The sequence below is a fragment of the Sebastes fasciatus genome, chromosome 8, assembly GCF_043250625.1.
Source record: "Sebastes fasciatus isolate fSebFas1 chromosome 8, fSebFas1.pri, whole genome shotgun sequence".
NCBI lineage: Eukaryota > Metazoa > Chordata > Actinopteri > Perciformes > Sebastidae > Sebastes > Sebastes fasciatus.
Genome location: NC_133802.1, coordinates 30,641,288 through 30,666,052, shown reverse-complemented (window position 1 = coordinate 30,666,052; position 24,765 = coordinate 30,641,288). Strand labels below are relative to the sequence as shown.

At 41.1% G+C, this 24,765-nt stretch overlaps 1 protein-coding gene across 3 annotated transcripts in view; it reads right to left on the bottom strand.

Annotated features, from left to right (window-relative positions):
• Window positions 1-24,765, bottom strand: part of ampd2b (adenosine monophosphate deaminase 2b) — a 58,132-nt gene that overhangs the window by 10,260 nt on the left and 23,107 nt on the right. Inside the window, exons 1-13 of one of the 3 annotated variants that reach the window (XM_074645018.1) lie at window positions 15,593-15,611; window positions 15,321-15,438; window positions 9,168-9,292; window positions 8,940-9,070; window positions 8,788-8,856; window positions 8,353-8,455; window positions 8,006-8,195; window positions 6,102-6,243; window positions 5,874-5,963; window positions 4,889-5,018; window positions 4,597-4,791; window positions 2,269-2,400; window positions 2,003-2,166 (exon numbers count right to left, since the gene is read on the bottom strand). In XM_074645018.1, coding sequence (XP_074501119.1) covers window positions 2,003-2,166; window positions 2,269-2,400; window positions 4,597-4,791; window positions 4,889-5,018; window positions 5,874-5,963; window positions 6,102-6,243; window positions 8,006-8,195; window positions 8,353-8,455; window positions 8,788-8,856; window positions 8,940-9,070; window positions 9,168-9,197 — 1,376 coding nt within the window. In that variant the 5' untranslated portion in view covers window positions 9,198-9,292; window positions 15,321-15,438; window positions 15,593-15,611. Of the gene's footprint in view, window positions 1-2,002; window positions 2,167-2,268; window positions 2,401-4,596; window positions 4,792-4,888; window positions 5,019-5,873; window positions 5,964-6,101; window positions 6,244-8,005; window positions 8,196-8,352; window positions 8,456-8,787; window positions 8,857-8,939; window positions 9,071-9,167; window positions 9,293-15,320; window positions 15,439-15,592; window positions 15,749-24,765 lie in introns of those variants that run through there. The other 2 variants (XM_074645017.1, XM_074645015.1) reach the window with 2 other exon arrangements.

Sequence of the window (24,765 nt, the reverse complement as noted above, 5' to 3'; positions counted from 1 at the left end):
GATACAGCTGTAGCAGGTCAGTGAAGACCAGGAGTGACTAGTGTACAGTAATAGGTTTGTGTAAGTTACTAAGGTGTTACTGGCAGTGACATATCCCTTCCCCCCACCCCCCTCCCCAACCAAGAAAACTGCTAAAAAAGAAAGCAGCAAGCTCTTCAGAACAAACATTGCACAACAACAACTCTTCCTGTCTTAAACTAAATTAACTGCTGCTCCGGTATACATACAAAAGTAGATTACAAGCACCTCTTAAACAATATTTTGGCTTAAACAATCAACTTTATGAACTGTGGAAGCTGGGAAGCTCTAGCACGAGTTTCAGAAATCAGAAATCAAATTTAAAAACAAAATTTCACCAAAACCATAGAAGCAGGAATCAGACATCATATGGAATTGTGATTTCAAAGTAGACAGAAATAAAAGGGAGAAAACATGGATTCACTTGTGCCATACCAGATAGCTAAATAGTTGAATTAACGGTACAGGACAAGACCCACTTAAGTACTAACAAACGTAGAATAACCAGTCTTTAAAATGATAATTCCAGTTTGAAATGTGAACTAACTGTTCAACTGGCCCTTTAAAATCCAGCGCAGATTCTCATTGAAACGGCATCACACTCAGAGAGGGCAAAGCTGTCATATGTGATAACAGCTCCAGAGAGCCAGTATAGAACCAGGCTCAATAAAGTCATGTTTGCTTGTAAATGTTTGCAACTGTCTGTATATGTAGCCTAACAAGAGAGCAGCGCAGAAACACGTGTATAGTCTGGATAAATGAACCGATGTAAACAAACCCACGTGACAGTTAACATACGCCGCACTACGTGTAAACTGGTAGGGCTATAAACAGTGATACCTCTCATCCAGTGGGTCCATAGTTATTAAAGAGTCCCTTTATGAATGTTCCGGTGACCTGCGGAGGCTGCTGATGTACTTCTGTGCCTCGTCCACTGAGCTGATCCACTTTCTGGCTCCGCTGGACAGCGTCAGCCGGAGCCGGGCTGGGTAGAGCAGAGCAGGCTTCTGTCCCAGTTGATAAAGTTCTGCCATCACGTCCCTGTATTCCCCCCGCTGGTTCACAACTTCAGGGCAGTAGTCCTCCAGAACACGGATGGGCTGGCCACGGAACTCCAGTTTACCTCTCCGCCGTGCCTCTCTGATGAGCAGATCCTTCGCCTGATACCGGTGCAGGCGGAGAATAACCGGGCGCTGTCCGGGGGCCGGTTTAGCAGCTAGGGAGCGGTGGGCCCGGTCCAGTTCTGGGAGGGATGGCAGTGTCTCGGTACCGAACACCTCGCGCAGCAAATTTGAGAAGAATTCAGTGGGGCGTCCGCTTTCAATGGATTCCGGGAGACCCAGGATCCGGATGTTCTGGCGCCTGCTTCGGCTCTCCAGGTCGGTGACTTTAGCCTTTAGCCTAGCATTATCCTCGCTCAGGGTGGTGCACACGTTCTCCAGATCCACGACTCGTTGGCTGAGGTCTTCTGCAGCTAGTTCCAAGGAGGAGACACGTTGGCCGTGGTCCTCCACTGTGAGCCGTGTTTGGTCTAGTTTGGAGTCCAGCTGGCTGAATGATGTTCTGAACTCGGTGGCTAGCGCATCACGGTGTTGCTCGAGCAGCGTGGTGATAGCCTCCAGTGTTAAGCTAACGTTAGCATCTTCTTTTTTGCTCCCCTTGGCTCCTCTCGAAGTCATTGTGAAAAATAAAAGTGTCGGTCAGGAGAAAAATTAGATAAATAAAAAAAAGGTTTCGTTTTGGCGTGGAAGTTAGAGGGCTGGATGGTATATAAATGAAAAGTTTACCGGAGCACCGGCTAGTGCGTCTACTCCATCTGCCTATCGACCGGAAGTCGATCCTATGTTTTATATGTAAAACTGAAATGTGTATGGTAACTAAAATATTTTGTAGTAGAGTAAGAAGTAAAAAGTGTCAAAGTTGAAATGCCTCACAATACTTGAGTATTTGTAGTATCATACTTCCCATCACTGGAGTTACTCACAAGAGTCGTGGCACTTGCACAAGCCAGCGCACGTTGCTGGAGTAGACCAGATGTTTGACGGCCCACTGGGCCAGTTTGTCCCACTCGTCTCTGCAGCGCCCGTAGATGGAGAGCCGGAGCTCCACGTTCTGGTACTTGCTCTCCTCCAGGTCTGCCATCACCTCCTGAGAAGAAGAAGAAGCAGTGAAACAAACAGTCAGCAGAGGGCGCCAACGTCTCGTACAGTCACTCTGCAGGTTATCTGTGGTTAACTGTGGCAGTATCACCTTAATAATGTGACCAAAGTATTTCCCCTCGATGTGGTTGTCTGTTTTGATGAAGATCTCTCTCAGGATGGACTCGCCGATGGGGTTGTATTTGGCGTTGAACTTGTCGAAGCGGTGGAAAGTGTTGCGGTCCTGCAAGAAGAGTTGAAAACAATCTCTTATTAACTGATGCTGCTGTGTGGTTCAATCACTATTCCCTAATTCAACACCGTGGTTTTAACCACTAGTTAGCTTTTTCTTTTATTATGACGTGCAATTTTTATTTTACAATATGCATATCAGTCATACACGGAAACAAGAGGGGTCTGCCTGACTGTAGAGTGGCTTGCTTATAAAGCTATTGCCAAGAAAAAACATATTTAAGGAAATACAGTAAAAGTATTACATTTTAAGAAAAAGAAATACATAAATAAAATGAAATAAATAATAATAAAATAGGCTTAAAAACAGGTTGCTTCCACATCATATTTGCACTGATTCTTTTTATAAAACAAATATACATTCCCCACTTCAGGAGGTATTTTTCTATCCTGTCCTGCAGCCTTTATGACATTCTTTCATATGCAGCTACTTTCCCTAATTCAGTCACCCAGTCCTGAAAAAGGAGGTTTCCCCCGGTGTCGTCCAACTCCTGAGAAGGATTTGCTGTCCAATCATAATAGCAGTCTGGACCATATTCTTAATTTAATTTATGTTATGTAATTTATTTATTTTAATTTAATTTAATTTATTTAATTTTTTATATATTTTATTTATTTACTTCATTATATTTTCATTGTAAATATATATCCTTTTAACTTAATGTTTAGCTATTTACTTTCATTTAAGATTGTTAATAATAATTTTTATAATAATTTTTATATTATTGTTTTTTAACAATATATATATATATATATATATATATATATATAATATTAATTTGGGGGAAGGCTCTTTGTTGTATGTACAATGTGTTAAATGTACAAAATCAATAAATATCCATCCATCCATCTTCAACCGCTTATCCGGGATCGGGTCGCGGGGGCAACAGCTCCAGCAGGGGACCCCAAACTTCCCTTTCCCGGGCCACATTAACCAGCTCTGACTGGGGGATCCCGAGGCGTTCCCAGGCCAGAGTAGAGATATAATCTCTCCATCTAGTCCTGGGTCTTCCCCGTGGTCTCCTCCCAGCTGGTCGTGCCTGGAACACCTCCCAAGGGAGGCGCCCAGGAGGCATCCGTGCTAGATGCCCGAACCACCTCAACTGGCTCCTTTCGACGCAAAGGAGCAAGGACTCTACTCCGAGTCCCTCACGGATGACTGAGCTTCTTACCCTATCTCTAAGGGAGACGCCAGCCACCCTCCTGAGGAAACCCATTTCGGCCGCTTGCACCCGCGACCTCGTTCTTTCGGTCATGACCCAACCCTCATGACCATAGGTGAGAGTAGGAACGAAGATTGAACGGTAGATCGAGAGCTTTGCCTTCCGGCTCAGCTCTCTTTTCGTCACAACGGTGCGGTAAAGCGAATGCAATACCGCCCCTGCTGCTCCGATTCTCCGACCAATCTCACGTTCCATCGTCCCCTCACTCGCGAACAAGACCCCGAGATACTTAAACTCCTTCACTTGGGGTAAGGACTCATTCCCTACCCGGAGTAGGCAAACCACCGGTTTCCTGCTGAGAACCATGGCCTCAGATTTAGAGGTGCTGATTCTCATCCCGACTGCGTCACACTCGGCTGCGAACCGATCCAGTGAGTGCTGGAGGTCGCAGACCGATGATGCCAACAGGACCACATCATCTGCAAAAAGCAGCGATGAGATCCTCAGCACACCGATCTGCAAACCCTCCTCCACCCGACTACGCCTCGATATCCTGTCCATGAATATCACGAACAGGATTGGTGACAAAGCGCAGCCCTGGCGGAGGCCAACCCCCACCGGAAACGAGTCCGACTTATTGCCGAGGATCCGATATCAATAAATATATGTTAAAATAAATAAATAATAAAAGCAAATAACATCTTACAGTCTCCATACTTGTAGATAATTTAATGGATAAGCAGTGTAACAGAGGGAGAGGAGCCGATGCAGCCTGCTCTACATTGTACCATGAGGGTTAATCTCTCTGAAGGTAATGCCCAGTGTGCCCGATGCCTCAGGCTAAATGCATAGTAATAAAATAAAAATGTTGGGAACCTTAAACCACCACTTTTAACTGAGGAATTCCTTAAATATGCTATCAGATCTCTTAAAATAATTGGAAAGGATTTCTAATGGAAGCAAATAGTTCCGCTTGGGACACAGTTTGGTTAGCCTTTTATCTATCCATCACGGGCGTTACTCACTGCGTGCATGTCCAGGGTGTCCACGCTCAGGTCAAAGGCCGTCAGGTTCATGGTCTCAAACACCTCCATGAGCGTCTGACCTATCCCTCTCTCCACATGCACGATCTCCTTCGGATACTTCTTCATGGCTCTTTTGATAAAACGCAGCAGGTGCTTCTGGTTCATGCAGGACGAAGCGTGAATGTGTGTGTCCACCTGTAAAACAGAAGACATATTCTGGAGTCTGGTTCTGGATTATAATACAATAAATAAATCTGATTAGGCTCAGTAGAAAAACAGCTCTCAAGTTCACCTTACGGATATTGTAAAAGTCTCGATGTGGGACTTTCTTCTGCGCTGCGAGCTCCTTCATCTCGTTCAGCAGGATGTGCATCTGGAACTTGGAGCTGAGATACTGCAGACGACGGTAGCAGAAGGACTTTCTGTGGCAAAGGGAAACAAAAAGGAGTGATGGGAACTTTCTGAGATATAAAATAGGGTTCAGATGGTTCAAAAAGGAAAGAGACAAGAAAGTCTTGTGATAAACAATTTGAGTGGTCAAGTATCATCTAGTCAAAGGTAACGCCGTAATGAAGCGTTAACACAAATTTGTTTTAACGCCACTAATTTCTTTAACACATTAACGCAGCTTGTGATTTTTAGGTTGTAGCAGGCTCAGTTTTAAAGCTAACGTAATACTGGTATCATAGAAAACCTAAGGAATCCATTGGTACCAACCGTGTCATACTAGGTTGTCGTGAAGGAGGTTAAATAATGCTCCAAATTGACATCATGGCCATTTTCAAAGGGGTCCCTTGACCTCTGACCTCCAGATATGTGAATGTAAATGGGTTCTATGGGTACCCACGAGTCTCCCCTTTACAGACATGCCCACTTTATGATAATCACATGCAGTTTGGGGCAAGTCATAGTCAAGTCAGCACACTGACACACTGACAGCTGTTGTTGTCTGTTGGGCTGCAGTTTGCCATGTTATGATTTGATCTTATTTTAATGCTAAATGCAGTACCTGTGAGGGTTTCTGGATAATATTTGTCATTGTTTTGTGATGTTAATTGATTAATATGTACATGCATTTGCATAAAGCAGCATATTTGTCCACTCCCATGTTGATACGAGTATGAAATACTTGACAAATTTCCCTTTAAGGGACATTTTGAAGAGATAAAAAATGTGTGTTTAATTTGGGATTAAATATTTTAATCGATTGACAGCCCTAATATCATCATTTTTTTTTTTTAAATCTTAAATGCACACAAAAAATAAGGAAAACGTACACTGGTCCGTTGATAATGAGGGCCATCATCACGTTCATATCAGCGATGTACTCCTGCAGGTCTGGATACGGCAGGTCCAGCTCCGTGCTCCTGTTAGCAACATCAAAACTTTAGCAGGAAACTCTCTGCTGCCAACAAAAATGTGTGAACTGAGTCTAAAAACAGACATCCAACCACACGGAGGACTACGAGATAAAGCATGCCAGTGATTCATCATAAATATCTCACTTTTCCATAATGTTCCTCGTCGTGTACACATGCATGACACCATCCACCATCTTGCAGCCGTAACCCATGTCATGGGGCATGCTGGCAGGGTCCTGGTTCTCATAGGGGTGCGTTTCAGAAACAGTTGGGCGCCCTGTGGCATCTGAGAGGAGACAGAATGTCGCAGTGTGTCACGGTGGCTCTGAACGAGGTGGGAACGCACATGCAACTAAGGTCTGATTTTAACAGCCTGGTACGGGGGGGGTGACAGATGGATCGTGAAATCTGTGGGTGTGCCTGGTTATGTCTTAATGTGAGAGTACGGCACATGACACATGATGTATATTCCCATATTAAAAGGACCAGTGTGTCGGATTTAGGGGGATTTATTGGCAGAAATGGAATATAATATATATTATTAGTCTGCCATGTTGCACCGCCATGTTTCTACAGCAGCCCAGAACGGACAAACCAAACAGTTGCTCTTTCACGTTACCTGAAGGCCACCGTAGTTCTCCTACATGCTTAGAAAGGGAGGAGTGAGCGAAGGGGTGTTCACGTGGTTGCAATCTGCAACCTCACTGCTAGATGCCACTAAATCCTGCACACTGGTCCTTTAACAGAGGATGACTTAGTTTCAACACTTTATCGATGCGTGTGTAATGCAAAGAGGGAACCACAATTAATAGTGGAAAGGTAAACAACAGCAAGGAATTTTAGGAATGACAGACAGAATAGAACAACCACTACCTATGGAAATAATAATAACAATAACAATGAAAGACAGAGATGATAATAATGATGATGATGATGATGATGATAAAATCATTATATACCGCTAAATAAATAAAATAAAATAATAAATAAATATTAAAAAAGTAAGTTACATTAAATAAATAAACCCAACTGACCATAAAGACACTGTGATGATGATGATGATGATGATAATAATAATAATACAAATAAAATTATATACATTTAAATAAATAAAATAAAATAATAAATAAATAAATAACTTTGAATAACTAGATTAAAAAAAGTAAATACAAAAAATAATAAATTAATTTAATTTTAATTAAATATTTTTTTTAATTAAAAAAATAAATAAAATTAAAATTAAAATTAAAATAAAAAATAAAAAATAAAAAATAAAAAATAAAAAATAAAAAAATAAAAAATAAAAAATAAACCCAACTGACCATAAAGACACTGCAAAATCACCCAAATTGACATACATCTGTGATAAATTCCAAAAGTCCAGGCACCTCTTGCCACCTCTAATAATGAGTCTGTCGACTGTAACATAAGATTATTAATTATTTTTTGAGTAATAGGAATGGAGTAATCAGGATTAGAGCTGCAAATAATCTATATTTTATTGTTAATTATTATGTTGATCGTTATTTAGATTTATCGATTTTATTGTTGTTTTTGTCTACTAAAGCGATACCTTTTTTGTTTTTACCAGTTTTTCCTCATTCGCATCGAGGGTCTAAGGACTGGGGGATGTCTTATACAGAACACTTTGAGGCAAATTTTGTATTCCTGATTTACACTACACAACTAATATGATGTAATTATAATTTTTGTGTTCTAAAATGCCAGAAAGTCGTAAAAAAAAAAAGTTCCCATCACAAGGTCCCAGAGCCAAAAGTGACGTTTTCAAAATGTTCGACATCTCAGAAACCCCAAAATATTCAATTTACAATGATAGAAAACAAAGAAATGCAGCAAATGCTCAAACATGTTGAACCAGAAAATGATAAAATACTTTATCATAATTGTTGGAGAATAATTTTTTTATCAGCTAATCATTGACACCAGAAATCAGGGCCTCCAGTTTGTTGGATATGCATGAATGTTTTTAGGTGTACTGTATAAGAGGATATCAGTGTGCTGGCGTAGATCTGTGCATATGTATTTACATGCAGCGGCTGCAGTCTCAGGGATCTCCTCCTCATAGATATCTAAGTCCAGCGGTCTCTCGCTCAGCTCCTGCAGGTAGCGAGCGGTGGTCCTGCAGAAACTCTGCAGCGACAGGCCCATATACTTCTGTCTGATGAACAGAGCCTTCACCACACATTTAGCTGCATCCAACAGATCTGTGAAAGGAACCTTGATGGAAGAACAATAGAACAAAAAGGAAAGGGAAAAACAGAGAGAGGAGGTGTTATTTAATTGTGGAAAAACACCAAAGAAGACATTCTGTGCGAAGTGCTTCTACTATGAAATACTTCTACTTTCTTTTCGCTTCACTGGGACTCTGACTTACTCCACATTTCTCCTCTCCAGAAATAGCGACTCGCTGGTACTCTCTGGGTGGAGCCAGCTCTCCCTCCTGCAGGTCGGGAAATTGGCTCTGCTCCTTCATGTATCTAATAGATCAAAAAAACAAATTTATTTTTCTGTTCATCGCTTCACCTTCTGTAGCAACGGAGTCAATAACGTAGCTAAATATGCTATCTGATATGTTATCTGAGGCCACGTCTTCAGGTCGTCCTCCCGTCCCTCCACAGTAGAAGGCAGAGCTATGATCACATTATCCTGTTTGAGCTGTAATAGGTGGTTTTCACACATGTTTTACTAGATCCTTTAATACAATCGCTCTAGGAGAAAACGACACAATGCGCTGGAACTTGCCGGCCATAATTCACGCAAGGCATCATGGGGGCTAGGAATAAGGTGGATAGCCAGAGGAAACACTCACTCGAGATCTGTGGCGCTGTCAGTCTTCATGAACTCCTGTTTGGCTCGCAGGAGGATGTCGGGTTCAAACCTGAGCACAGAGAGGCTTTTAGGACCATCAGAGTCTGGATACATGTGTTCGTAATAACCGCCTTCCTCTCTCTCTTCACTTACTTGACATCCTGGCTGATCTGGCGCTCGAGGCGATGACGTCTCTCCTCCAGCTGTTCGATGGGGCTGTCCTCGGGAAATTCATAGGGGGCGCTGCGCATCTCGCTCTCCGCCAGAGTGCGGGAGAACAGCTCCTTCACGCAGACAGTAAACAACATTATACACATCTGGCCACAAGTCGCTTTAAAGTAAATCTTAATATTTTAGGTTAGCAATTCACAGAGGACTAACCTCAGCGATCTCCTTGTACTTCCCGTCCATGGATGTACGCAGGTCAATGGATTGCTTCAAGGCCACAGGGATCCCAGGCAAGGAATGCTGGGAAGTGAGGAGGTGGCGGGCACCACGGAGATCAGCTGGAGATAAAGACGAGGAGAAAGAACTCAAATGAGGAAACTATGCATGTTTGGAAGTACTGAAGAATGTCTCCCGTAGAACAATCCAAGCCTTATTGTGAGACTTAAAGGATCATTTTGGTATTTTTCAACCTCATGGATTCTATTTTCTCATGTTTCTGTGTCTAAGTGACTAATGGAGTCCAGTATTGAGGGAGAACGCTGCGGCCGTCACCCGCTAAATGAGCTGTAATGTAATTACAATAAAGAAGAAGTCATCCCTATGGACTGAGCTACTGCCGCCCCCAATTTAATCATTCGTTGTATTGCTCTATACTGGACCAATTTCAGAAATTGTTGTCCTCATTAGTCACTTAGACACAAAAACATGAGAAAATAGGGTCCAGGTTGAAAAATACTGAAGTTATTCTTTAAGAAGAACGGCACATTAAGGCCTCTGTATCTTCTAATTATATAATCAGACAAGTAACGCCTCAATTCATTAGCTCTAAAGACACTCACAGCAACTCATTTCAGCTCGTAAAGCTCATAAATCAGTTTTGATCACAACAGCTGGATCCTGTTAACGGTCAATGAGATTATCCACCGTGATAAAAATAGAATAAAACGTCTTCTCACTTTACTCGGCATGGAAAAAAAATGGGCTCGACATGAATATGAATCCCCTAAATCAGTTTGATGAGAGAACTCTGTCTTATTCACAGTGACCAAAACAGTCTGCAGAAGATTGTTGTTCCTCCGTCAGTCAGTGGAGGTCTGAGCTCAGCGGCTGTTTATGCCTCAAGACACAATGGACCATTCAGGTGGAGAGCCCATCAGCACATACACCGGCTTAAAACCCTCCATTGTTGCCATTTCAAGACTCAAGTTTTATACAGACCCAGTTGTCATGGAAAGGAAAGGAAAGCGAAAACGAAGGGGGGGATTGAAAAAAAAGACTTGGGACGAGGACGGCTGCTGAGTGGATGCTCGGAGACGAGGTTGTCAAGAGCGATGAGGAAAACAGATGTTAGAAACAAACAGTGAGGAGAGACAATGTCTTCACCGCTGTGTTTCCCCTCCCGGTGTATATTTAGCAGTCTGTCTGCAAAGATATTAATCTTTCCCTCGAAACTTTGCACCTGCCACTGAAATATTCATCATCCTGTTCAATATTTCATCCCGTGTGAAGCCAGAGTGTCATTGGATCTGTCAGTATTTTTAGACCATACACACAAGAAGGTCATACTGTAGGATACATGCAGTCTTTGTACTATTGTGTCCTGACTAAATAAAGAGTCTGATTTATTTAACACAGCATGTCTGAGTCTGCCTGCTCTACGGGGACAGTAAAGGAGACCAGAGAGGCCAATTAACTGGGCCGATTAGGACTCGACAAAAAGCTTCATTAGAAAGGTACAAAACCACTCGAGGAGGCTACGGAGAGAGAAGAGGTGATGGTGTAATCATTGGCCGGACCACAACTCACCACGTTGTTTATCACCTTCTGCTTAACACTGTCCAATCAACACATCCCACTCAACACGCTTTGCCTGCTCCACAAGGCAGCGACGTGAAAACATACACAAGTATCTCGGACTAAAATACTTCAGCGAACACGGAGGGAACACGCACAACTTCTTCTTCAGCGTATAAATATTCAAGTGGACTCACGCTTTGACCTTTAAAAGGCTGAATAGTCGATTGAGCTTTGAGTCTGAGTAAGTTCAAATCATACAAATGACAAAGGAATTTAATTGTCCGTCACTTCTACGGAAGTAGAAAAAAATGAGACAAAGAGTTACGTATGATTTAAAGCTGCAGCGGGTAGAAATGGAGCAAATCTGATTAAAAAAAAGTTATTTTTATAAAATACTTTATCCTGACGGTAGTGCATGAGACAGGTAATCTGAAAGAAATCATGTTCCTCTGTGTCCTGCAGTGCTCCTAACGGCATCTGCAAGATTTCACAGACCGGAGGAAAACAACCAATCAGAGCCGAGCTGGAGCCTTGCCGTCTCTGAGCAGCTGTCAATCACTCGTGAACTCCAATCAAACGGTCAAACTAGGCAGTGCCGATCAAATATGAATCAATATTCTGTTACTGTAATGCCTATTTCTCTCCTCAGATGTTTTTGTAGTGTACTGTTTAGCTGTAAAATGAGAAAGTTTGTGACCCGGGAGCGAGGAAAAACTGGCATGGTCATTTTCAAAGGGGTCCCCTTGACCTCTGACCTCAAGATATGTGAATGAATATGGATTCTCTGGGTACCCACGAGTCTCCCCTTTACAGACATGCTCCACTTCATGATAATCACATGCAGTTTTTTTGAATGCAGGATAAATCTATACATTTTCACCTATTCTAAAACGGTGTATTTTAATATTTCTGCATACTGGGGTCCCTAAACAGTCATGTGTGATGATGTTAGTCCCCATTGCAGCTATTTCACTAAGTGACTGTTTTTACTCCGATCTTATACATATTGTGGTGTGTCTTTATACTATGAGTTTTCCTAAAATTAAATGTGAAAGAAATCGCAATATATCACCTTGCTTGCAGTATCGCAATATCTTGACCTAACCCCTGTATCATATGTATTGTATCACCAGATTCTTGCCAATACACAGCTCTAGCTTGAATAAATAAAGATGAGAACACAACCGTCCCCCAGTCTCAGTCACAAAGTCAAGCCACAGATAGACGCTCCTCCGGTGATAGGAGGGTCTGTGTAGCCAGCTAAAGATGATATCTCTGCTGTCGGTTTGGGTGCATATCAATGTGTCGTGATAACAGCGGACACTGGCGTGGAGGGCAGGAAGGATGACCAGCGGCAAAGACACATCCGTACTGGGCCACAGCGAAGCCGAGCCTAGCCAAGCCTGCCGGGCCCGGAGCTAATCCCCTAATGGCTGCTATATTTGGATCAGTAGCATCTATGGTTACATAACAACTCATCCCCCCCTCACAGTTGGAGAGCAAAACCACTCAGAAATTAAAATCGGCCACGTTTCACTTGAGCATTTACCACATAATCTAGTTGGCAGAAGCTTCTATTGATCTGATAGCAGCAGGAGGAAAGCAGCACGAGGGCTTAATGCAACATGAGTTAAACAGATCGGAGGCGTCTAATACGACAACATGTTGAATCAAACACAATTCAACACACGGCCTCAAAATGAGGTCAAATAGTATCAGCTTGCTGAGGGACTTCCACTGCATCATGCATATTTCAGCAGCAATACAGAGTATAAGGAGCCCTTACTCCAGTCTAACTCAAAGCGGATGGTGTGTTGTGACAGGTCCTCGGGGATGAGATCTCAAGTGGAAAGTTATCCGAAGCCTACAGGCCATAGGGGAGCAAGAGGTCAGAGGTCAAGAGACATAGTGTGGAACTTCATACAGTCAGAACTGCTTTTTTTCCTCCTCGTCTTTGTCAGAAAACAAAAAATCCCTCAGAACACAGTAACATTTCAGCATATAAACATACATTCCTGAGTGAATATACTTTAACATCAAGAGATTCCCTTTCTTTTAGCCCCTCTTCTCGCTCCCCAGCATTGGACGCTTGATTGACTGCCACTAAAGACACAAGGCACCTGATTGGACGAATGCTTTCCCTTCGTGGGCTGCTGCTTCCAACTTTCAAAGTGGAACCAACATGGTGGCTCGCTTGGTAACTTTCTTCTCTTATATTATGAAAATAGCTCACCGAAATGTGTTTCTGAAAACATTTTATGCGAGAAATAATCCACGCAGTTGTTGAATCTGTCTGTATTTTGGATCGACAAGGCTTAGCTTAAAAGTTTTTCCGGAGTTTCCAGAGGTGGCGATTCGCGTCGGGCACCCCTGATTGCATAAAGTAGCCTAGACCTCAACTTTATGCAAATGAGGAGCCGGGCGACGTGGCGGTCCGTCTCTCTAATCGTGCCGCCACGCTACTAGAATGCATTGCACGGCTGCTAACATAGACAATGAATGGGAAGCGTGGAAAGGACAGAGCCCTGTGGACACGTACCTTCTGTGTTTTCTACCACCAGGCAGACCACCATCCATCATCAACCTCTGTCTACCTGCTTCCATTGACTATATACAGATTTGGTATTCAGCACCACAAGAAAAGAAATGCCGGTGACTCATAGCCTCTGTGGCGAATGTCTCACAGCGATAACAAATTCTTACTCACAGCTCACGTGTGTCAGTCGCTGCTGAGAAAGCAGGAATACCAACATAAACAAAGCAGCACTGGAGGGTTATTTTGGTAAGTGTTTAGTAGTAAGAGTGCTTTCACAAGCCAACATTTAGTCTGCTTTAATCAAACTCTGGTGCCGCTGGTTTGGGCGGTTGTGAACGCAGTAATTGTACTCTGGTGCGGACCAAAACAACCGTGACTAGACCGTTTGTGAGAGGTGGTCTCGGGTCATTTCCAAGCAAACCAAAATGCAGGGGATTATGGGCTGCCTGCGTGGCCATTTGTTGAGATGGACACAGGATAAGAATAATGACGTTTAGGGGTGTAACGATTCACATTACACCTACATCGATCTATCGATTTATATTCCTACGATCCAACTACATTGATAGGTACTCGGCAAGTTGTCCTTCATGGGGGACATACTGTATATATCGATATAAAATCGATTTGCAAGGTAAATAATCTATTGTATCGATACTAAGAATTTGCACCTTGTATTTAAGCATGACAAACGTTATATGGATGTATTTTTTAGCACTTTTAATAGTAAAGAAATGTTAAACGTTACTCCGGTTCATAAAACGGTCACTATATCCTGACAGCAGTCCATGAAACAGGTAATCTGAAAAAAAATCATGTTCCTCTGGTGTCCTCCGGTGCTCCTAACGGCATCTGCAAGATTTCACAGACCGGAGGAAAACAACCAATCAGAGCCGAGCTGGAGTCTGCCGTCTCTGAGCAGCTGTCAATCACTCGCCAACTCTGATCAAACGGTCAAACTAGGCAGCGCTGATCAAATATGAATCAATATTCTGTTACTGTAACGCCTATTTCTCTCCTCAAATGTTTTCAGAATCATCTTGTAGTGTACTCTTTAGCTGTAAAATTAGAAAGTTTGTGACCCGTCAGCCATGTAGAGATCAGTTGAGGAAATACCAAGCACCGCCCACCAGCCGGAGCACAGCTAATAGGAACGCTCTCTCTCTCTCTGAAATGACCTGTGATTTGATATTTTAAAGCCTGAAAACAGAGCCATGAGGAGGTGCAGAAGTCTAGTTTTCTCTCTCAGAACACTTGAGTTACAATATGCTGAAAGGTTATTATGGATTTTTTTGCCCAATGATGCCAAAAATATTCTTCCTACTGAAGCTTTAACTCCAGTGTTTCACAAGGAAATATGGCAGTCACACAATTCAGCACAACATAACAATTAAATCAGGCTGCTCACTATCACATAGGGTGTTAAAAGGACAAACACATGCAGCAAGATTTAACGACGCTCCTCTAAAGGATGCTGACTCCTCTCTCAATGTCTCTGCATCAAGCAGCTGACGTCTCTCGAGATGTGTAATCAAATCTTTGGTTTAGTCTCTGCAGCTGCATGAACACCACGTCTGCAGGCTGATGTTGCTATTCAAGTAGAAACTTCTTTCCTGTTTCCTTTGCTGCTCTCAGCCTTCTCACTTGAACCATAAAGACAAGAAATGCTAAAAATATAGAAGGCAGGATGCCCACTACTAGCCTTGAAAACAACCCTCTCCATCAGCTGCAGGTGTAGTCAGCACAGTTTATCGATCGGCTCGGCTTATTTGTGCACACAGTTGCACCTTTGTACCATCTCCAAAAGACATGAGAAAAGCTAGTTTGTGGGACAATCAATAGACACAAGGCACACTAAAAACAAAGACAGCACTGCTCAGGGCTACTACACAAAGCCGTCAAGGGACGGGCAGAGGAGAGTGGCAGTGAGTGTGAAAGAGGGAAAGGAGGAAGGGGAAGGGGGGAGGGTTAGAGGGGAGGAGAGGAGAGCGTTATTTGTGCTTTTTGCACAGGATGAGGGTAGTGGAGCGTACCTGCCTCCTCAGAGCCTGCGTTAACCAGCAGCTAGCAGAGACAGAGAGAGGGAGAGAGAGAGGCTGTCCTGGCGGGGAGATGGAGCATGCCAAACAGCAAAACGGCTCAGGATGGCGTCTGCTGTCCTTTCAAGATGGGTTAAACATGATGGAGATAAACAAGAAATATTCAAACACTCAAATGACAAAACTGACAACATAACGCTCCCACATAAACACACACTCACAGAGTCAAAGAGTGATCTCCTCTAATCTGTCCCTGTCATACATACAAAGAGCTGGTCCAGCAGATCCTTGAACTGCCCCCTCACATCCCAGTATGTGTGACCCCCCTCTGCTCTGTCTGCCTCCTGGTTCAGGCCAGCTGTCGCTTGCACTAGCTGCCTCTGGAGCTGATCCTCCTCATTTAAATGCCTCTGACATCTATCTGGAACGTACCACAGGAGGGAGAGGAGGCGGGGGGGGAGATGACGCACATCACCGGTGGATGTGGTTTCTCCTGCTGTGAGTTTCTCCAGCAGCACCCCCCCTGTCCTCTACTTCATCCTCTGCGCTGTGTTTTGCTGAAGGGACCATGTGTTCTGGATGTTTGTGTCGTATGTGTGTGTGTGTGAATAAATAAAATGGTGCTGGCTCAGCGGTGAGGTTTGAGATGTCATGGTCTTTTTTTCTTTTTTTTTGCCGGCTGAATAGCTCAGTCTGACGGAGATGATGTCTAATAAATGAAACCTTGCCTCCACGTCCTCTCACATGAATGAAATTAAAGGGCCAGCACGTTGTCCCCATTATGAGTTGCAGCAGTAATTTCTGGAACATATTTTCCCATGCTATAAAACACAGACCTGTGTGTCCGCTAAAACTGATGAAATGACACATTAACCCCCTGAGACCCACAATAGACCCGTTTTTGTCTTTTTTTTTTTAGGGGGTCTTTAAGAGGAGATAGCAGGTCAGCAGTAGATGTCACGTAGACGTGGTGTACATCATCTGAAAGCTGGGAACCTGGAGATTAATTTGTTCAGCACTGTGTGTCAAGTTGTTCCAGTCATAAATCAGAAATACACATGAATTAATTATTTAAAATAAATAGTGAAAGTGTATAAGGGTTTAGAACATTATGATAGAAGTATATGATGGTCATTCTCATGCTCTATTACGTCTCATAAGTTGCTGCAGCAATTCTTGGGTTGATACCATTTGTTACACAGATTTGGTGCTAAATTTAACCAATTTTTATCTATCGAGAATTGATCAAAATAATCAATAATCCCTCCAAAATACCACATTAAGACACCAAGACCTCAAGGAACACTATAGAAAAAGCCATGCTGTGATTTGGTATCAAAAACGTTTTGACATTTCTGCAAGAGTTGCATTTTTCGTCGATTGGATGGCGATCACTTCTGTTGTGTGAACTGCTCAGAAACCCCCTTATTGTCAATCTAGCTAGTAAAGCCATCCATCCTCTGAATGCTCTAGGTCTCTAGTTTATGGCTGTAAAGTTTCACGGGGCTGTGATTATCCTAGAGGTCACCACAGGTCATTTTATAAAGTGAGGTCAAGTTTAAAAAAAAAAAAATGGTCTCACTACAATGAAATGTCTCCTATAGGGACTAACATCATCACACATGAATACAGTTGAGCTCATTGGATCCCCAAGAGTCTCAGCTTTACAGTGATACCAATTTATGTAATTATAAGACTTTTTTTTTTTATAAGAAATATTCAAATACACCATTTCAGAATAGTTGAAAATAACACATTTATACTGCATGAAAAGAAACTGCATGTGATTATCATAAAGTGGGCATGTCTGTAAAGGGGAGACTCGTGGGTACCCATAGAACCCATTCTCATTCACATATCTGGAGGTCAGAGGTCAAGGGACCCCTTTGAAAATGGCCATGACAGTTTTTCCCTCGCTAAAAGTTAGCCCAACTTTGGAGCGTTATTTAGCCCTAAAGCTGAACCTACTAGAGGCGCTGAAAGACAGTAAAGTCAGTCGGGATCGCGGGTCTCAGAGGGTTAATAATTCAGTAAACTGATGCAATTTCACGACACAGGATGACAAATGTTTGTGAAATCCGCCGTTCTCTGCAGTCATATCTCTCCTCTTATTATACGTCTGCACTGAGAGTAAATTTGCTCTGGATAACAGCAACAGCCGCGTGCATTGCAAAAAATATCATGGAAAATATTTCAAGATTTTACTGGACTGCACTTTAATCTCTATAAACAGATCTGGAGAAAAATGTGACACAAAACGATGACACATTTATCCGACATTACTGACCTTTAATTAAGTCAAGACAGATTTGATCCCATCACTGGGTGTCTTTATTGTGCTTTTGTTTTTAGAAAGTGTCACAAAGCCTCAAAGACAAAACTATGTTGATTGAATCGGTTGTTAGCTATAAGACTTAATTCCATTAATTTGCAACCAATGAGTAAAAGAGGCTTTTAAGCTCAATCAACATTGGTCTGTATGAAGTGTTTGCGCTGCCTATCTTATCTTCTCTTGCTCAATACTGTCGAGAGTTCAACTCAAGTTGACTTAACTTAGCTGAATAAGAAGTCTTAAACCTTTTCTGACCCGAACACAGAATCTTATTTAAGCATTTCTGCTGTTTTCTTACACTTTTCTTACAAAGGATGAGCTCAGGTAACAGTCTATATATTTGTTATTGTTGTCTTTACCCAGTCTGTGGCCCTAAATAAGACAGCTAAATAATTTAGAGCACTGTAGTGCAGAAGTAAATGCCAATTTTCAGTGTGCGTATCAATATTTACAGCAGCAGGACTGTGTCTGTGGGATTGAGAAGGGTTAAACAATTTTGTAAAAATAGTTAATTGCAATTATTTTGACTGATATTGTAATTGCGATATGATTTGCGATATTAGAGGGAATGATATTTTTTTAAATCATTATTGTCTTTTTCATTGAAAAACATATTAAAATGATCATGTTCTGATTTTTGCAGTGATCTGAGATGTTTGTAGAATAGGATGTGTCGGCCCGGACGTCTCTGCAGCACCACAATATTTAATTTAAAATAGTATTTTAACTCACATTTCGCCTTTAACAAATATTGCGCCTCCTGCGATTTAAATACTGCAGTAGACTGTATTGTGATTTTAAAAAAATTGTGATTAATTGTGCAACAGGTGCAGTGGCATTTCCCCAATGACACATTATTTTTTGTCACTTTTTCGTGTCATAATGGCACTTTTCATGGCACTTTTTACATCACATTGTCACTTTTAATGTCATGATGTCACTTTCCATGGCACTTTTTACGACATGATGTCACTTTCCATGGCACTTTTTACGTCATAATGGCACTTTTAACGTCACATTGTCACTTTTAATGTCATGATGTCACTTTCCATGGCACCTTTTACGTCATAATGGCACTTTTATGGCACTTTTTATGTCATATTGTCACTTTTCATGTCATGATGTCACTTTTATGGCACTTCTTATGTCATATTGTCACTTTTCATGTCATGATGTCACTTTTATGTCATAATTAATTGACATAAATAATCAACATGATGTAATAAAAGTGCCATAAAAGTGATATTACAATGTAAAGAATTACATTATGCTGTTAAAAGTGCCAAAAAGTGAGTAAAAAAATGTTCATCCTTATAAAGGAACATGCCACCATACTGTAGGTTTTTAATAGTTTTTGGACAACAATAGAGCTCAATGAGTTGAGTTGCTGTCTTTTCATGAGATTTGTTGACAATAAGAAAAAATATAGAATATCGCCGGCTCGTCCTTTTAAGAATCATTTCTGAAGCGGTTTTCATCGTCTGTTATCGAAGCAAAAAAAATTGTTGTATTTTAGGACGCAGAGCATCCAAATCAGAGCCTCCATACAACTCCATACGGCTGGCCGATAATTCAATATGATAATTTATTACACGGCTGTGTTGAATACTCTATTGGTCAATCACGGCGTTCTGCGGTCTGTTATTTCTTTATAACAGACCGTTGCTATGGGCGCAGTTCTGGTGTTGGACTCTGGTGGACCGTTTTTGTGTCACATTATTGATTTCTTCAGTAAGTAGCCGTGTAATAAGCTGGATAATGTACAGCTAGCGGGTCATTGTTGTGAAATAAACCACGACAGGGCGATCCTGCACCTCGAGGCGCTTCCTTATCGTCTTTCAATGGAATCGTCGGGATGAAATCATATATTGAGATATCGTGATGCACAATTACATCGTCTGAATTGATAACAAGCAAATTATAACTCAAGTTTCTCAGAAAATCTGATCAAGCTCAGATAAATCAAATTATTGTCTCAATCTGATTACTCTGTCTTTGCATGTAAACATAGTGAGTGTGTAGCTGGAAATATTGATTTCTCTATAATTTCCCTTGAGACTGTTCTGTTCATTTTGTACTAAAGTTCTTAATTAAATGAGAAAATACTCAGTACTTTTCATTTGTCAAGTATTTAATTCACACAGGAGTATACAGTAATACCATGTGGTTATTTCATATAGATTATTTATTTATTGAATTACCAGAAAACCTGCTATATTGTGATTTATATCGTTATCGAGATTTGAAATGACCTAAATCTGGATAGAAGATTTTTGCCATGTCACCCAGCCCTAACTCCATATTATACATAGAGCCACAATACAAACCCACAAAAACCTCCTGACAGTCAGAACATCATATACAGCAGAATAAAACAAATTTTCTCCTCCTTTCAAATGTACGGAGACTAAAGCTGCTCCTAAAAAAAGCAGCACAACAGAGAATCAATCTGACTACAAGCAAATCACCGCTGTGCCTCTCAAGGTTCAATGATTGTGTTTCTTTTCAAGGCACTTCTAACAAAAGAAGCTTTCAAGAGACCTAATCAAACTGATGTGTGGCCTCAAGAAGAGAACAATAAACCAGATTGCTGTTCATTGATTCATCATCAGTGCAGCTGCATTTATTCAGACCAGGCTCCCTCTGATGGCCGAATGCTGCAGCACACACACAAATCAACACATCATGACGTCAAAGGACAAATTAAACTCTGCAGGATGGAGAAGCATTAATCTACCAAACTAAATTCATTAATATACAAGAAACAAAAGTCCTGCATTCAATGTCTGACTCAAGTAAAAGCGTAGCAGCAAGTAAAGGTACTCACTATGCTCACAGGTTTATATCATTATATTAACCTCTCAAGCCCTAGGGGTGGAAGGTGTTATTCGCCCTAGACAGACTTACCCAAAATAAATCAAGAATAGCTCCACAACTACCAGGTCTATATGCATGATCTTGGTCTCTATGGATAGGTACGACCTCAGAGATTTCACCCCCAGTGTCAGTAACATTATGACTGTTACTATGCCTGAGTAAATTGTGATGAACCAAAGGAAGAAATTTAATTTTTATCCTCACCTAAAATGTTTTCTAGATTAGACAGTGGATAACACCATTATAGCAATGATGCCATGCACAGAGATGCCACTGAATTCATTCAGCAACTCCTTGGATACCCAAAGTGTGCCAAATGGGTTTTCTACCTCTTGAAAGGGAATCTAGCTCTAAAATTCTACTGATATCCACTACAGGAGGCGATGTGCACACAATGGAGCCTTTGGCCATGACATTTACCCTGTGCATCATCACATTCTACCACTGTGCACAGTATAAAATCAATAAAAAAACAACTAAATTGTATAATTTTGACTCCAAATGGAGTCGTTTTATTATAATAATGAAATATGATCAAGTAAAACTTAGATAATAATAAATAAGATTAATAACAATGTAAATAAGATAACACAATTTATAAATATTATAAAGTAAAATATAATTTCTGGTAGTTGATTTTGTAACTAAAATATTGAAATCATTTCCATACAAACATTGTTTGGACAAAATATACTTGGAGTGTTGTTTTAGTCGCGTTAAGGCCTCGTCTTTTAGAAACTATTCAGAAAAAAAGACCACAGCATTTTATGAAGTTTTTAAAGGCAGTGTTTTAACACACAGCTCAGCAGAACCCGGCACAGACAAATATTTTGATACTCATTTAATCGGTTTGAGTAATTTTTAAAGAAAAATAAGTTAAAGATTCTCTGATTCCAGCTTCTTACATGTGTATATTTTCTTGTTTTCTTTACTCCTCTGTGACAGTAAACTGAATATCTTTGAGTTGTGGATAAAACGAGACATTTGAGGACGTCATCTTGGGCTTTTGGAAACACTGATCTGACATTTTTCACCATTTTCTGATATTTTATACCAAACTACTAATCGTTTAATTGAGAAAATAATCAACAGATTAACCGATGATGAAATTAATCGTTAGTTGCAGCCCTATCGACAAAACACTGCAATATTTCAGCCACTAGATATTTGCTTTAATTTCCCATTTATGTCTACAGCAGCGTGCACCGTACCTTTCAAAGAAGACTCTCCACAGGTCGATGTGTTGCAAACAGCAGCTGGTACCTCTATATCTACTATCACCACACCATTAAGTATGAGCAACAATACAATAAGAGGAGGTCCCACCCACAGGGCACAAGTCCATGAGACCTCTAACAGGCCAGATGTTGGTTCACATGAGCAGCGGAGACGGTACGCAGCGTGGATGCACACGAGGAGTGACTCACTAAAAAGGTTATCAGATGAAGGTGTGTTGGGGTGGGAGTCAATCATTATTAGTACAGATTGCGTTACTTTGTGGGGAGTGACGGGGCTTATCATTTAACCGACAGGGTCTTTCATCTGTAATTACTGTATTCATGACACAGACCCCTGACATGTGTGGACACATAACAATGACAAGGAGTGACACAGCCGAAGGAGGCGTGAACGAAGACGTGGGCGAAGTACAAAAGTCTATCATGAACTTCCTGTACTGATTATTCTGATTGTAGTAAACTGTAGTTATGTCACATTTTATGTTATTGTAGTATTGCTTTCCTGCAAAGGTGGAACGTAATCCTATACTTCCATTAAAGATTGTACTTTTGACCCCACTACATTTCTCTCTTACTTGTTACTTTGCATTTAAAATGCTGCTTACACATTAACGCATCAGTAATAATAATCTAATAATCTAATGTATGATAATATAACACTGGCAGGAGCCCTTCTGTTGCATAAGGAGTACTTTTGATACAATTTTTTTCTGATAAAACTTTATGTTTCTTTGACTTTGGATTTTAAATGCAGGACTTTTATAAGTATTTTTATACATTTACATTAAAGGGATAATTTGGGCGTTTTGAAGTGGAGTTGTATGAGGTACTTATCCATAGTCAGAGTATTACCTACAGTAGATGACGGTCGGTACGCCCCCAGCTTAGACAAACAGACAGAAGTTATCGGTCTGGAGTGGAGTGATGTACTGCTGTGGACGGGGCCGGCAGCAAAATATTTTAGCCACCTAAAAGAATCAGTATCAGTTTAAGTGTACGCTATATTTAGAATATTTTCTCCGCTTTATGTGGCCCTCAGAGAGCCCTTTCTGATGGCCATCTATGCTCTCGCTAAAGCCACCAGACTCCATTGAAAAAAACAGTAATTTTATTACAGGAGTTGCTGGTCTACCGCTGCCTCTATCGGTTAGTTTGTTTGTGTTATTGTGTGACTTTGGTTAGTTCGGATTCACCAAAGTCACACAACAACACAAACAAACTTGTCGATCGAGGCAGCGGTAGACCAGCAACTCCTGTAATAAAATTACTGTTTTTTTCAATGGAGTCTGGTGGCTTTGGTGGCAGCATAGGTGGATAAAACGGTTTCAGTTCCCATCAGAACGGGGCTCTCTGACGGCAAGGTAAAGCGGAGAAAATATTCGAAATATAGCGTACACTTAAACTGATACTGATTCTTTTAGGTGGCTAAAATACGTTTTGCTGCCGGCCACCGTCCACAGCAGTACATCGCTCTGCTCCTGTGTCGATACTCCTTCTTTGTTTCTCCAAACTGGTAGCGTGCCGACCGTCATCTACTGTAGGTAATACACTGACTATGTATAAGTACCTCATACAACCCCACTTCAAGACACCCAAACTATCCCTTTAAGTAAAGCATCTGTCCTGTTCTGTCCTCATATTTTACAAATATCAAGTATCAAAGAAACAACAAATATTTAATGTAGTTTTTTAAACTTCTATTTATCATGTATCTTGTGCTCTTGTGAGTAGTTTTAATGTCATTGACTTGACTTTACTCTGTAAAGTACTATAGCACTATATAATAAACTTATTATCATTATATTTTCCAAGAGAGAGTGTGTTTTTTGCTTTTGCTGAATGTAATAATGGCCGTTTATGTCATTTACTGTACAAAGCTGTCATCAGTAAGCAAAAATACTGCTGCATAACGTTCTTCTGGTTGCTGATTTAAGTGGTTCAACGAGTGTGAAACAGCAGGAGGCACCAAATAGGCTAACTGGTGAGTGGGTGGCGCTCTAATCTCAGAACTACCCTTTTCACAGCCAGATAGGTGATTCACACGCCGCCGTTCACTGCACAGTTCAAACCCATAATAATGTTCTAAATATGGACAACACTGCACCTCAGCTCTTCACACGATATCTGCACAAGAGAGCAACGGGTGGTCGGATAGACGTGGAACGGTATATTATGTGTATAGGGGGTCCCTAACCTTTAAAAGAAAGGTAAGATGTGAGTGCTTCAAACTCATTTAATGCTGATTAGATGCGCTGCAGCCCACGTCCACTCTGCTCTGCAGATTGATCGGCCCGTTAGATTGGATCGAAAGTTCAGGATCATTATGAAACAATCTAATAAGATGAAGCTCTTCCAGCTAAGTGTTGATTTAGACAACCGTTTGGCAGACGAGTGAAATGAAAGTGTGAGACGATAAATAATTTATGATCCTGTTATGAGCGACTGCAGCAGATTCAATAATAGCAATCACTTTATTAAGTGTTCATTAGGGATGCACTGATACCGATATCGGGCCGATACTGACTCAAATAGCTGGATTGATGACAATGGGGCCGATGTATTCAATTCAGTTCTATGTTTATATACTATATACATTATATACTGGGATTTGAATTCTTTAAAGTTTTGACCAATTTGTTGCTGCATTAAAAAGATTTACACCGGAATTATAATTCCTGTTAATTTTGAAGATTTTTTACTAAGTTGGTGTACGATTTATTATATTAATAATATATAACAGTAAATTTATATCTATGTATTTATTTGTTACATTTTGTTTTATTAAGTTAGGAAAGTAATGTTAAGGTCAAGCCTGATGTTGTCTTTCACATAAAACAAAATGAATGCGCGACAAAATTAATACGCGACGCAGGTAACACTCAACAAAAGTAACGCGCGACAAAAGTAACGGCGACAAAAGTAACGTGCAACGGAAGTAACGCTAAACAAAAGTAGTGTGCGACAAAAGTAGCGTTCCACCAAAAGTAACGCG